The sequence below is a fragment of the Babylonia areolata genome, chromosome 20 (genome assembly GCF_041734735.1).
Source record: "Babylonia areolata isolate BAREFJ2019XMU chromosome 20, ASM4173473v1, whole genome shotgun sequence".
Lineage (NCBI taxonomy): Eukaryota > Metazoa > Mollusca > Gastropoda > Neogastropoda > Buccinidae > Babylonia > Babylonia areolata.
The window spans coordinates 38,205,326-38,221,357 of NC_134895.1; the positions used below are offsets into that span (position 1 = coordinate 38,205,326).

Consider the following 16,032-nt stretch of genomic DNA (forward strand, 5'->3'; position numbering starts at 1 on the left):
GTTGACACCAAATTTGGCATAAAAATAGGAAAAATTCAGTTCTTTCCAGTCATCTTGTTTAAAACAATATTGCACCTCTGGGATGGGCACAAAAAAAATAAAAAATGAAGCCTAATTATATGCAAACTGCATTTACTGTTATATATTTATTTTTTGTATTCTCTAAACTTGGCACTTTGACCTCTTATTCTGACACAACAACAAGAGGAGTCATTATTATCATTTTTTGTTCAAACAGGAACTTCTTTTGCTAAGTATGGAATTTTTTATTTATTTTGCAAACGTTTTGGTGCAGATAGTAAAGAAGGGAAATTACTCTGTAATTAATGCTAGGGGACTTAATTTATCACAAGTGAGTCTTGAAGGCCTTGCCTCTCTTGTCTTTCTTTCTTTTTTCTTCTTCTTCTTCTTCTTCTTCTTCTTCTTCTTAAAGGGTTTTTGTATTACATGATATATTGGTAGGTATTTATGGTGTAACATCCTTGTGTCACACACACACACACACACACACACACACACACACACACACACACACACACACACACACACTGTATCCGGCTGTTGCACCCGTGAACAACAGTATTGTGTGTTCTCGTTTCACTTGAGTGACTTTGAATGGATGATATACCGGGTTTGTTGTTGTTGTTTTTCTTTTTTTTCTTTTTCTTTTTTTTTCTTTAAAAAAATGTTGTTGTTGCTAACGATGAATTGATCTGAACACTGTTTTGTGCCTATCGTCAGTCAGAGCCCAAGCTCTTAAGCGTTTTACAAACACGGAGTCAGTATTTTCCTGCTCCTACTGTCTCTTACCTCACAAACTGTAGGCCTGGTGTGGTTACTCTATGCTGATACATCTGTGTTAAATGAATACATTTAACAGCGGTCGGTGTCGGTGTAGTGTATCTCTTAAGTGTCTGTCTGGTATATGTCTCGACATAGACAAGATTATTATATACATGCATACAGAGTGAGACACAGACACAGAAAGACAGACAGACAGACAGACACACACACACACACACACACACACACACACACACACACACACACACACACACACACACACACACACACACACACACACACACACACACAGAGAGAGAGAGAGAGAGAGAGAGAGAGAGAGAGAATCAAGACTCGTGATGCTTTATTCACTTCAAGCCCCGGCCCACCCTTTCAGATGAATGCGAACAATACATAACCAGTTATAGTAATCGGGTACAAGAAAACTGAAGAAGATAATTTTTTTTTTATTATAACGACAACAAATGTGACCAAGCGCTATGCTTGCTCCAATATTTGCCTCACGCACAAGCTGTATTAGCTTGCCTCACGCCTCATGCACAAGCTGTATTAGCTTACCTCACGCACAAGCTGTATTAGCAGACGACGTTTTTCCCTCCTTACCCGCGCCCAGAATGTGTGACGTCACTCCGCTTACATCATTTTGGCCTCGCCAGAACACCTGCTGACGGCTCGACCAGTGTCGCGTCGCGGTACGTCATTGGCTGAGAGCAAACTTGTGTTTCTGTTCCACCGTAATTAATTAATACCTCTTTTGTCAGATCAGTAAACTACAAGTATTATATACTGGCAGAATCGTCGCAATTCCATCTTTAAATCTATTCCATTTATGTTCGCCTACGTTAAACTGATCTAACGCAGTTTGTAATTTTCAGCGACGAGCTCGTTAAAACTGACCCTGTTCAGGTGACTTAAATTAAGATGATAAATTCATCTTAAATAGCCAACACTTCATTTTATACTCATTATAAAGTAGGTGTTGAGCTCTTTCTTTTGCAACTTATCCGACGTAAATCGGTTCAGGAATCATTTAGAAATCTGTCACTGAACACCTTTAAACAAACACAATTGTCATCGGATTCTCCGTGATTAGTGACGATCTGCTCGCAGCTCACGTGACGCACTTTGCAGTCCGCTAAACTTGCATAAATTGGCATAGTGGATGATGAGTGGTCATTTCATACCTGGTCAGTCATCTGACCAGAGCCTGCTCTCCCTCTCTCTTGCTGTGTCGCGGGCAGTGTGTCGTGTGTGTTCTCACAACGGCTGACACCTCGCTACGTATTGCTGCACTGTCTTCTCTTCTATTCTCTTCTCTTAGGTTTTCTTCTCATCTAATAACTATTGTAAATAAAACAATAGAAAAACCCATTTGTGACTGGCCTCTATATGTTCCTGGTCTGTGCGTGGGATCTTGTCTGTCCTTTCATTCAATCAATCATATTTAGTTAAGTCTTTTGTGCCGTACCCTATTAGAACCACTCGGGACTCGGCTACACAAAGATTACAGATGAGTCATCACAGAAATAAATAACTATTATGTCTGTAATGAGCGAATTCGTAAAAAGATTGAAGAAGATAATGAGAGAGACAGACAGACAGACAGAGACAGAGACAGACAGACTGAGAGGGAGGGGGGGAGAGCTCAATGAGGGAAGACAGAACAGGCGAGACAGGCGCACAAGAGCAGATCAGATTAATTTGCAAAATTCATTCATATAATTTTTTTAATATGGAAGGAGGAGGAGGAGGAGGATTTTTTGTTTTATGTCCCGTTGTATACATTATTGGTGAATGTAGACATTTTGTTAAAGCATTTATTTTCACATTTGAATGTTATCGGTGGAAGGAGGGGAGAGGAGGATTTTGTTGTTGTTGTTGTTGTTTCATGTACCGTTATATATATGATAGTCAGTCGTGTCCGACTATGACCGTCAGAACAGTAGAGGAGGCAACTGCTGTTCCGACTATTTGGGCTAGAAATTGATTATAGTGGAGAGTGTCTTGCCCAAGTTACATCCCCACTCTCTCGGCCAAGAGGGTTTTAGGACAGTAGGCGTTGGGATGGTTCCCAAAGGCCAACCAGCCCGCAAGGCTGCAGCATTGAGAGCCAGTGCAATTTTGCCTCCTAGTTTGAGAGTCATAATCTTTCACAAAAGACTAAGCTGTAAATGATTTCCCATTGACTGGAGAAACCATTGATAATACAACTCTCACTTTGCTGTTGGCCCAAATGTAAACTTAAGTCAATCTGTGATATAAGCCGAGTGTTGGGCCTATGAGAGACCGTTACCGTTATATACATTATTGGTGAATGTAGACATTTTCTTAAAGTATTCATTTTCACGTTGGAATGGTATCGGTGGAAGGAAGAGGAGGAGGATTTTTTGTTTTATGTCCCATTACATACACTATTGGTGAATGTACATTTACATAATTCACAATATGATATGATTTACATATACATTCACACATTACTTTGTCTAAATGAAGATTTTAAAAATCGCATATGAATTGAAACAAAAAAGAAAGCAAACGATGAAGCCAACTAATCAATACAAACACTATTTTAGCAGCAACACACAATTGTTTTCTCACCTTAGAACTGGGGTAAATTGCTGCAATGTCCGTCTGCAATGATTAATAGCCTGCGATGTTTGTCAGCAATATGAGCAGCCTGATGGCGACGGTCCAGCTGCCTTTCCGCGTGCAGCAGGTTAATTTTCAAATAACTACATGTACTGCACCCATGATTCATGCTCATGCAATTCCAAACTCACACAGCCTTTAGAAGGGCAGACATACTATACAAATAATTGTCCAGCTTACACAATGTTCGGGTTTCCATCACATGTGTCTAGACACCAACTTGGTTTTTTCGGCGCTGAATTCCAAGTTATATTTTGTTGATGTTTCATCCAGTCTTTTAAAAAAATAAAATAAAATAAAATAAAAATCGGAGAGTTTTTGCTTACTACCAGCCAAGACCTCAAAGTCGTGTGCGAAGCGAAGGTTCGTGATGAGGCTTCCTCCAGTGCTGACTGTGCTGACATGATTTTCAAGCGCGTAAGTCATGATGCGCTCCAGAGATCTATGTTGAACAGTGTGAGACACAGACGGCAGCCCTGACGGACTCCAATTGAAGTATAGAACCACTCTCCAATGGCACTCTTTGTGAATCAGAATCAGAATCAAAATCAAACTTGATAATCAATTAAACCTTATCAGAGTTTATAAGACACAATGCATACTCACATATACCACACACAAAAATTAAGTTAACAATAAAATAAAATAACATGAAATGAATATGGAACAAGAACTGGAAATAGTTCTACATAGTTACAGACATTTTTTCCAAACATTCCTACAAGTTTGTCTTCCAGTATCAGCTGACTATGTTTAGTAGTATTTGAAGGTATTTTTGCTGAATTTTGTGTGTGAACTCTTCTCTAATTACTTTGTTTAGTTCGCAGTCATTCACTAAATGATATTCATTCTGAATTGTTTGACATTGTAGACATAGTCTCATTTCTCTAGGGATGTTAAAACACATACCTTTTTCTTTTACGAGATCATGGCATGTTATTCTTAATTTGCACAGTAATCGATTTTAATTGATCGAGATCGTAAGGTTCGGTTCTGTATTCATGAGTATTTGCATTATGAAATAGTCCTTTTCATTCATTTTCCGACGTAATTTTTTTTACATCTTAACAATATAAAAGAACAGTGTTTGTAGAGTGCAAAACAGTTGGAATTGCTTTGAATTGTTTTTTTTTTTTTTTTTTTTTTTTTTTTTTTTTTAAGGATAGGAAGAAAACAAGATAACAACAGATATTGTAAAAAAAAAAATTAAAAAAAAGGAAATATTTATAGCTGATTTGATTACCTACCTAGTCAATAACTTTTTTTTGGTTTGCAGCCTATGTCTGGGGATCCGAAAATGATGCAGAGGTCACAAAGGTTTGCCCAGCACGAGTGGTCAGCTCAGCTAAGCTGTTATAAGTCTAGCGTTGTCAAGCAAACAAGCACTGTTTAGGTTGTTTTACACACACACACACACACACACACACATATATATATATATATATATATATATATATATATATATATATATATATATATATATATATATATATGAAATAAATAAAACTAAGTTGAAAACCAACACCTATTTTGTTAAAAAAATAAATAAATAAAAATTAAAAAAATTGAATTTTCGTTGCCACCCGGCAGCCTGGTCACAGACTACGCTTATAACAGGTGACGTAATGTTATTTTTTACGTCATCTTTCTGACCCTTACATGACGTCTTCTACGTAAATAATTATATCATGTTCTAAATATTCCTTCAACTGTCTATGTACACATTTCTCTTCCTCACCCTCACTCTCTCTCTGTATCTCAGTGATCATGTGTAACCACCGCCACGACAATCCAGACTAAATTGCACTGTGACCGTTTTTGATAGTACTTAAGACGTTTTCAAGCAAACGAATAAACACCCAAAACAACAAGTTCTTGTCACTGGTGTCGTCATCGTCTTCCTCACCTTTGAGTGGGAAGCTCCTTGACTCAGATGGATTTTCTTCCACAGACATACCAGTCAGATGAGAATCCTTCACATCATTTCGATGTCAGCATCCCCGGAAGTCGGAGTATGGCCGCCTATATCTCAGGGGTGAATAGCACATCCCACATCCACGAATACACACAAAGCACACGCACAGAGAGAGAGAGAGAGAGAGAGAGAGAGAAAGTTTTATGCTAACAGGCCGCAGATGACAGCAGACAAGAAATCTGATAATAGCCACAGCACTGTATCGTATTGTATTACTCTTTTGTCTCCACAGATTTCTGTATGTGAAATTCGGGCTGCTCTCCCCAGGGAGAGCGCGTCCCTACACTGAGAGCACCACCTTTTTTTTCTTCTTTTTTTTTCCCCAGTTGCATTTTTTTCTGCCTGCAGTTTTATGTGGCTTCCGATCGAAGTGGAGTTTTCAACAGAATGTTGCCAGGGACAACCCTTTTGTTGTCGTGGGTCATTCTAAAAACGTGCGCTCAGTGCATGTTGCACACTGAACTTCCGGTTTTTTCATCTCATTCGAATGACTAACGTCCAGACCACCACCCAAGACCTAGTGGATGGGAAGGAAATACTGGTGACTGTGGGATTCGGACCAGTACGCTCAGATTCTCTCGCTTCCAAGGCGGACGGGTTACCACTTGGCCAACACTCCACTGTGTATATTAGTTCAGGTAATGTTGGGTTCTATGTGTGGGTAACGCGCGTGTGCGTGTTAGTGCGTATGTGAGAGTGCGTGTTTGAGAAGGAAAGAGGGAGTGGTGACGTACCATGATTGATGAGGTCGACCACAACAACAATAACAACAAAAAAAAAAAAGGAAAAAAGCTAATTGCGTAAATCTGTTTATTTTCAAAACCCGGCATACCATGTTCCGTTTACAGACACAATCTACAAATAAAAGATAAACAAATACAAATACTTCACTGTTGAAATGAAAGAACAACAGCAACATGAAAACGTGTTCTCTTGAAATAAATTAACAAGTATCATAATCTGCACACACACAAACACACACACACACACACACACACACACACACACACACACAGATATATATGTATATGTATATATATATATGTATATATATGTATATATATATATATTTCTCATTCACAGAAAAAATATGTGTGGATAGTGCATATTCCATCATGTGTCATCAAGCTCATGTTACTGTTTCATTCTTAAGTTGTAGACACTCATTATTATTATTTATTATTATTGATAATTAACATCATCAGACTATACTGAATTTTCGTATCTGAAAATTCCCCCAGAAATCCAGCATCTCATTCTCATCACTATAGGTTAGAACAGCAAATTGACGATTATCTATACTCGTGATTTACTGGGCCTTTGGGTAAGCCGTGATACGGTCAGTGAACTGATGGGAATCCATAATTCAGAGACTATTCTCTCCATTACGGATGGAATTTATAAGTTAAAGACATAATTCATTAGCAATGGTGAACCCCAGAAGTGGCCACAATAAATGAAACAAACAAACAACAACAACAGCAGCAAAACTGCTAGTTATACGCACATCACCTAATCATAAATTCATCTTTCTTGAACAACCATTTAAATCACAACTTTGTTCCAGCGAATTCCAGACTTCGATCCTCGTCTTCCGTTTGCATTCCCTCATTTACATAAACCTCCGCTTTCTTCTCGCCTTCCATTTCCGTTTCCGCTTTGTTGCTGCCTATTTCCGGTTCCGGTTTCGTGACGCCGTAGTCGATTTCCATGGGAACGGAGTTCCAGGGCTCAGTGTCGGTCTGTGCGAATCCCCCAAAGACGATGGCTCCCAGTAGAGTGAAGCCTCCACAGACGTAGAAGACGTTGCGCCATTCGTCCTGAGTTCTCTGCACAGAGGGAATTAAGAAGAAGAATGATAATAATAATAATATGATAATATTAATAATAGTAATGATACTCATATAGCGCTGAATCTTGTGCAGAGACAAATCAAAGCACTTTCGCACCAGTCATGCACACGCATGCATGACTGTAAAACTTCAGAAACTGAAGACAAGGAAGAGGCAGGGAAGGGAGGCTATCTTGGGAAGAGGTGGGTTTTAAGGCCAGACATGAAAGAGCTGAGTGTGGAGATCTGACGAAGCGAAAGAGCAAGTTCATTCCAGTTACAAGATCCAGAGACAGAGAAAGAACGGAGGCCAACAGTGGAGTGTTTGAATCTGGGTATGCGTAAACAGAGTGGATCCGAAGCCGATCGTAGAGAGCGAAATGGAGTGTAGAGGTGAAGGCAGCCACAGAGATAGGAAGGGGCAGATTTGTGAATACATTTATAACATAGAGTGCTGATCTGGTACTTTATTCTGTGTGAGACAGGGAGCCAGTGGAGATGCTGCAAAAGAGGAGTGATGTGCTCAGATCATTTCTTTCTGAGGACGAGTCGGGCAGCAGAGTTTTGTATGCGCTGAAGCGACTGAATGGACGAAGCAGGCAAACCAGACAATAGAGTTACAGTAGTCAAGGCGAGAGAGAATGAGAGAAACGACAAGTCTAGATGTTACATCGGTGGACAGATATTTCCGAAAGGAACTGATGCGCCGCAATCGGCAGTGGCAGGATTGACATGTCTGACTGATAAAATTTTTGCATGGACAGCGTGTTGTCAAGGACAACACAGAGGTTCCTGACTGAACTGGAAAGAGGGATGGATGTACTGCCATGTTTGATTGCGTCAGTTGTGATGGAAGACAGTTTTTGTTTAGTTCCTGAGATCATTGCTTCAGTGTTTTGTCCGCGTTCAATTGTAACTTATTTAGTGTCATCCAGTTTTGAATGTCCAGGAAGTAGTCGGATGTATCTTGCAAGAGCGACGACAATTTTTTACTCCGAATTACTACTACTACTGCTAATGATAATGATGATAAAAAATGAAGTTCTCTTTAGATTTTTACGGATATCAGGGCAGTGAATTCATATTTGCTGTGTCTAGGGCTGGGCATTAGAAGGCGGTGACCAATCATCTCCTTCCGCCCTCTTAACTTTCCCTGACCGAAATCAGATACCTGGATGGAGTTGGGAAATTCAGAGTACTGCGCTTTTCCCGAAGGACAAAACACCATGCCGAAATTGGGGCCTTGAACCCTGATCACTGGTGAACACTAGATTAGCTGTCAAATGCATAACAGATACTGCTGCGGTGATACACAAAGGGACAAGTACCTTCAAAATGGCCTGGTGAAAGTTATCGACTAGGAAACGAGTGTCCTCCGGTTACAGTCTCGCAGCAGACCCCCACCCCCCACACCCTCTCCACTTGACATTGAGTTGTGTTCTGGGTGCTAGTCTTTCAAATGAGATAATAAATCAAGGTCCTATGTGCAGCATGCACTTATTGCATGTACGAGAACCCACGGCAACAAAGGGATTGACCCTCGCAAAATTACGTAGAAAAAAAATCTCATTGTAAAATAAACATCCTTGCAGACAATATCTATCTATCTATCTATCTATCTATCTCCAGTAATTACCACAAAGCTAGAAAATAAAATACAAGCAAAGATAGAAGATGTTAATCAGAGCAATGTTTTAAACCAAAATAAAATACAAGCAAAGATAGAAGATGTTAATCAGAGCAATGTTTTAAACCAATTATTGCTTTATAATAATGTAGTAAAGTACAAGGGAAATGTTCTGTACTTTAAAATGTGGGAAGATGACGGAATACAATATCTTAGAGATATTGTGCATTTCTCAGAACACAGACTGCTGAATTCACAAGAATTAGACGTGCTAATGGGACACAAAAGCGCAACTACAATATTCGATATAAATGCACTGAGAATTGTATTGCCACCAGCTTGGCTTAACTGGGTTATAAGAAATGAAGCCATACCAATGAACTTCAGCCAACATTTTGTGAAGCCGATCTGTTCAACGCCAAACCAAAAGATATTAAGAAAATACTTGAAGAAAGGTCTCTATCACATGTTAGTCCATATGGCATATGGCGTAGGAAACTTAGTTTCGAAATTCACGAAAAGGTGTGGTTAACAGATGCACAAGGGAGACCAGGTTAAGGGAATTACAATGGAAAATAAATCATAATATTTGTCCAACAAATATCTTACTTAAAAAAAAAGAAGAAAGTCTCAGACACGAACAAATCTATGTGTGGACTAGGTAGACCTCTTTAACTGTCCTTCTGTGAAGAAAGTTTGGTCCAACATAGATAAATTATTATCAGCTGGATTGTGAAAAGCGTTAAAACTTTCTTTAACAAAGTACTGTTTAATATGCAAAGGAATGGAATGACTAAAGACAAGAAAAAAATCACTGCTGATCATGTGATATTGATATGAGAAATGTGCATTATCACAGCGCTTAAAACTAAATCAGCGTTAGGAATAATTTTTGCTCATCATTTACAATTACGTGAATTAGTTGACTGATTAAACTTTGCAGCATGCATACCTTGCATACGCATACGCACATGCGCTAATACACGTACAAGTGCGCACACAAACTGTCTCTGTCTCTGTCACACACACACACACACACACACACACACACACACACACACACACACACACACACACACACACACAATGAGGGTGGGGTGGGAGACGGAGGGGGCAGAGATGGAGAGAGAGAGAGGGGGAGGGAGAAAGGGAGGGAGGGGGGGAGGCGAGAGATGTGTGAATGGATGTTGTGGGTGAGAACGAAGGGCTTTGAAGAAAAGAACAGGGGGAAAAAAACCCACAGCACTTCACACTAGAGCAATAATAAACCTAAATAGAAATCACCACCTGTTACACTCATTAGAAATGCATGCAGCAACACACTAAAGCAGCAATAAACCCAGACAATTGCATACAGTCATCATTCCAAGAGCGCATGCCACAAGATACCCTGGGGGAATTGTTGCACCGGACAAGAGTGTCCTCGCCCCCACCCTATTTGGAATCTTCTTTGCTCTTCTCCTGAGACATGCGTTCAGCACAGCGCAAGAAGGGATCTACCTGCGGACCAGATCAGATGGCAGACTCTTTAATCTCGCCCGCCTCAGAGCAAGGACAAAAGTCCGCGAAGCCCTCATCAGAGACATGCTCTTTGCTGACGATGCCGCAGTTGTGACCCACACCCAGCGGGACTTGCAGTCACTAATGGACCGCTTCTCCCAGGCCTGCAAAGATTTCGGTCTGACCATCAGTCTCAAAAAGACAAATGTCCTAGGCCAAGACACGCCATCTCCACCAGCCATCACCATTGATGACTACGAGCTTGAAGCCATCCATCAATTCACTTACCTTGGGTCCACCATCACCGACAACCTCTCCCTTGACACTGAGATCGACAAGAGGATCGGGAAGGCAGCCACAACGCTAGCCCGCCTTACACAAAGAGTGTGGACAAATCCCAAGCTGACCACGAAGACAAGGATGGCTGTATACAACACCTGCGTCCTCAGCACCTTGCTGTATGGCAGTGAGGCGTGGACCACACATGCTCGTCAGGAGAAAAGGCTCAATACCTTCCACCTGAGAAGCCTACAGCGCATACTCAGCATCTCCTGGCAAGACAAGGTGACAAACATCGAAGTCCTGACTCGCGCTGGCCTCCCGACCATGTATACCATGCTGAGACAGCGTCGGCTGCGCTGGCTGGACCACGTCCGCCGCATGGAAGATGGTCGCATCCCAAAAGACATCCTTTATGGAGAGCTCGCCACGGGGCAGAGAAGCATCGGCCGCCCACAGCTGAGATACAAGGACGTTTGCAAACGTGACATGAAGGCACTTGAGATGAACACTGCCTCCTGGCAGGGCCTTGCAGATGACCGCAACAGATGGAGAAGCACTCTCAAGAATCAGCTACGGATTGGTGAGGACAAACTGTCAGCTGCTGCAGCAGAAAAGCGGGCTCGCAGAAAAGGGACGGCAGCCGACAGACCAGCATCAGCTTACACATGTGATCGCTGCGACAGAGACTGTCTCTCTCGCATCGGTCTCTGCAGTCACAGGCGACGCTGCTTGGTCCAAGCAGACAGCCCAATTAGACATTAGGTCGGATATACTCTATCCATGGTCAGCCACGACCGAAGGAGGCCTACTACTGCATACAGTCATCATTCCTAGAGCGCATGCCACAAGATACACTGGGGCAATTGTTGCACCGGACAAGAGTTTAAAATGAACGAAAGCTATCAGTCGCGGTGCGTGTGAGTGAAGACTGTGTTTAATAGTTAATTACGAAAAAGAAAGAAAAAAAAAGTGGAAAAAAAAGAGGAAAATAAAGCCCCACAAAAAAAGAAAAAAAAGAGAAAGTAAAATATGTGGGGGGGGGGGGGGGGGGGGAGAGAAAGATGGAGGCCCCACAAAAAGTGCAGCATGCATTTATTGCATGTAAAAGAACCCACAGCAACAAAGGGGTTGACCCTCGCAAAATTACGTAGAAAACAAATCTTATTGTAAAACAAACATCCTTGGAGACTCTCTCTCTCTCTCTCTCTCTCTCTCTCTCTCTCTCCACACACACACACACACACACACACACACACAAAGTTGTATATTCTCATGGTAAAATACGCATCTTGCACTGCATTGTAGCGACGCACACCCCACGGGGAGAGCAACCCGAATTTCACAAGAGAAATACAATACAATGCATTACAACAGGAAGAAAAGATAGTGATAATGGAAGACAAACAGAAAACAAAGAAGGAAAAGAAAGAAAGAAAAGAAGACAGAAGCGAACGACGCCCAACCAACCAACCAACCAACCAAACCAACAACCAGAGACAGAAGAAACAAAGAGAGCCCTCACGTTGGGAGTCAGAAGACCAGCTACCTCAGGGGCCACAACTCCTGGGATTGTAGACACGGTGTTGGTGATTCCGTAAAGAACGCCTGCATACCTGTGTGCATAATGAAAACAATACATTTTTAACACAAAAAACATCATCTACAACAACAATAATAACAATAATGCTAATGATAATAATGATACTACTACTACTACAATGATAATAATAATCATCATTATAATAATCATGATGATCATTTTAACGATAATAGTTACCACTACTTTTACTAATGAAAAGACGAAGACGACGACGACGAAGAAGAATGATGTTGATATCGGTAACTGTAAGAATGATGTTGATATCGGTAACTGTATTTCCTTACTACTACCTTTGATATTAATAATAATGATAATATAATCATCATCATCATCATCACAATCATAATAATCATAGTAATAACAACAACAATAATAATAATGATAATAATACAACAATGGCAGTAACTGTATTTACAGAAGAAGACATGGAACAAAATTAATGTATCTGTAAAGCAGTGACGTAATCGTGCACGGAAACAAACCAATGCACCTTAACTCTAAAACAAAGGCATGGAAGTCAAAACATCTGGATAGAAGAAGACTGGATAAGTGGAAGGTGGAAAGCAGGGAGGGTATGGAGGAGGTGCTGTAGAAACACAGACTTTTTGACGAAAACAATGACATAAATGCCATCTGTCACATTGCAGGAGCTTTAAAATCGCACGTCTGTGCACAGACACAGAACCTATTTTGGCATCTGCGATATACATTCATTGGCACTAAAGAAGGGAAGCATCTTGGCCACTGAAATAAATAACCTCCTACACTGTAATCATAGTTGTGCCCACCTTCCTTTTACAAAATAATTTATTCTAAAATAGTATAAAAACTAATACACTAAAAACAACAACGACAAGAAACTGGAGACGAAGAAGAAGAATACAAACAACAAAACTAGTAACAGTGATAACAACAACAACAACGACGACGACGACGACGACGATGATGATGATGATGATGATGATGATATTCATAGTCATAGTCATATTCATATTGATTGATGATGATGATGATGATGATAGACACAAATTTTTTACAAATATGCCACATATCACAAATATACAAGGTAATCTTAATTTAAATTCAAACAGCATCTGAAATTCACACAGGCACCCAAATAAATTCATTCCATCAGTCTTGAGAACACACACACACGCACACACACCGCAACTGACCGGGGGGCAAAATCGATCTGGTTGACCATGAAGCCACTGTAGCTTAGGCCTGCAAACCCGACAGCAAAAGAGAGCAGTACCACAGCCAGAGTCCGGTGTTCGCAGTCCACGAAACCCACCACCACAAGACATGTCCCGGCTCCTAGAAAAGCTGGGGTTGAGGAGGGAAATGGAGGAAACATCACGAAAGAGGAAATTAAAAGAGAGAGAAAGGGGTGTAAACGGAAGACAGAAAGAGGGGGTGTGAGAAAGTGAGAGAGAAAGACAGAGGCACAGAGAGGGGAGAGAGAGACAGTTTCAATGAAAAATAAAGAAAGAGAGATAACGATAACGATAACGATTTTTTAAAATTCAGATAAAGGCCAAAGGGGGTAACATTAAAGAAGGATAAATAAGATTACCATGACACACCATGCAACACAAACCAACCAAAAATAGCTAACACAAATGTTCAACAACATTCACGACGTAACATTTCGCAATCTCTTCAATGCCTCACATATACAAATGGCCAAGTCACACAGAGTAGACTCATGTCTTGACGACGTGAGCAAATTAAATCTCTAAAGTTAGATGGACCTTTATAATACTTTGGTTGGATTAGTTTTTGTCTGAGGTCACTCAAGGCAGGGCAACATAACACAAAATGTAGCTCGTCCTCCTTCCCCATATTACATAAACGACAAATAAATACAGATTCCCTTGAATTTCCGTATCTGAAACAATGAGTAGCAATATCAGAAACACCATATGTAAATTTTGTCAATGCTCATTTCAGAAATCTGTTCAATACTAACTCAATGTATGGTTCAATGACATGCGATGTTTTGAAAAGTCTAAACTGTGCAAGTCTATCACTGGTTTGCATATGATCATGCCAATCTTGCCACCTGCAATGAATAATCCGTTGTCTAAAGCAATATCTTCAACCCCGTGATTGTCCCACACAAATGCAAAACAATAAGAATTAAAACACTGCTGAAAGCTCATTGCCCAAGTCTTTTTGCCATTATTATCTAAAACAAATATAACATCTTATAAGCTTTAAATGGTAATCTGTTTTTATCATTCTAGTCAAATTCAGCCAATATTTGATCCATTTAACATAAGAGAGAGAGAGAGAGAGATTCACTTTTGAAAGACCCTCTTTTTGTACAGTCAATGAACAACTTTCTTGATCAGTTTATGGATGAAAATGGAACAGTATACCAAGGTAAGTCAATAGAATTATGGGAACTGTGTAAAATAAAAATAAAGGAGTTTTGCATACAGTATGGTAAAAATAATAACGAATTAATACTACTAAAACAGTTAATTCATTTGGAAAAAGTTATTGAATGGTCATAACAATGAAGAGGTACACAAAAACATTTTAAACATAAAACAACAACTCGAGATTCTTGAGCTCAATAAAGCAAAAGGTGCACAGGTAAGAGCTCGGGAAAATTGGATTGAGGAAGGAGAAAAAAGTACAAAATTCTTCCTCCGCTCAGAAAAACCTAGATCAAATATGAATGTTATGACAAGTATTTGTAAGAACAATGAAGAAATAATATCTAACCAAATGGAAATATTAGAAGAACAGGTCAGATTTTATTCAGATCTCTACAGTCAGGCAACACTAATGAAAACATTACACACGCAACAGACGATTTCTTGAAAGATGAACAATTCACAAAGTTAGATCAAGATGAAGCAGCATTATGTGAAGAAGCCAGGAACGTATTGAAACAAATGAAAAATGGGTGGTCTCCAGGTAGTGATGGGTTAAGCACTGAATTCATGAAATTCTTTTGGATTAAACTAAAAAAAAAAAAGCTTGCAACTAATTCTTTCAATGAATCGTTTGCAGACGAAGAAATGTCTTATACACAGAGACGTGGAATAATCAAACTTTTACACAAAGGAAAAGAATTATCACGTAATGAATTAGATCACTGGAGACCACAGACTATGAAATAATGGCGAAAGCTCTTGCAAACAGATTAAATAGAGTTATATATAAATTAATTAATCCGGACCAGGTTGGATACTTGAAAGGAAGAAACATTTCATCTATAATTAGATCCACCGATGATGCTATAGACTATCTGAACCATACAAACGAATCAAGATATCTCCTTGCCCTAGATTATTACAAAGCATTTGACACAGTTTCACGAGGTTTTCTGTTTTATACATTTAGAGTATTTGGGTTTGGTGAACAATTTGTAAAATGAGTAAATATTTTGAACTAAAATACATTTAGCAGTATCAGTCATGGGCCATCAGACAGGTATGCCCATTCTCACCCTTAGCTTTCAATGTAGCTGTAGAAATACTGGCAATCAAGATTAGAAACAGCAATATAAAAGGAATAAAACTTCCTACTGACAGACAAATTGACAAGCAAATGAAAATAACATCTAGCGGATGATACAACTCTTTTCTTTTTTTTCTTCTTTTTTTTTTTCTTTAAAAAAAAACGAAAACAAAGACGACACGTTAAAAGCTTCCAACATCATAAATGATTTCTCCACATTCTCAAGCTTGGTATTAAATCAAAAGAAAATTGAGCCCATGAGACTGGGAACAGGTTGTGAGGACCAA

At 39.8% G+C, this 16,032-nt stretch overlaps 1 protein-coding gene across 1 annotated transcript in view; it reads right to left on the reverse strand.

The window, feature by feature from the left end:
• Window positions 1-6,978: 6,978 nt before the first annotated feature.
• LOC143294602 (sialin-like) overlaps window positions 6,979-16,032 on the reverse strand; it is a 24,254-nt gene continuing 15,200 nt past the window's right edge. The window contains exons 9-11 of the mRNA XM_076605977.1: window positions 13,444-13,594; window positions 12,191-12,281; window positions 6,979-7,257 (exon numbers count right to left, since the gene is read on the reverse strand). Of these exons, the coding sequence (XP_076462092.1) occupies window positions 6,979-7,257; window positions 12,191-12,281; window positions 13,444-13,594 (521 nt within the window). The remainder of the gene's footprint in view (window positions 7,258-12,190; window positions 12,282-13,443; window positions 13,595-16,032) is intronic.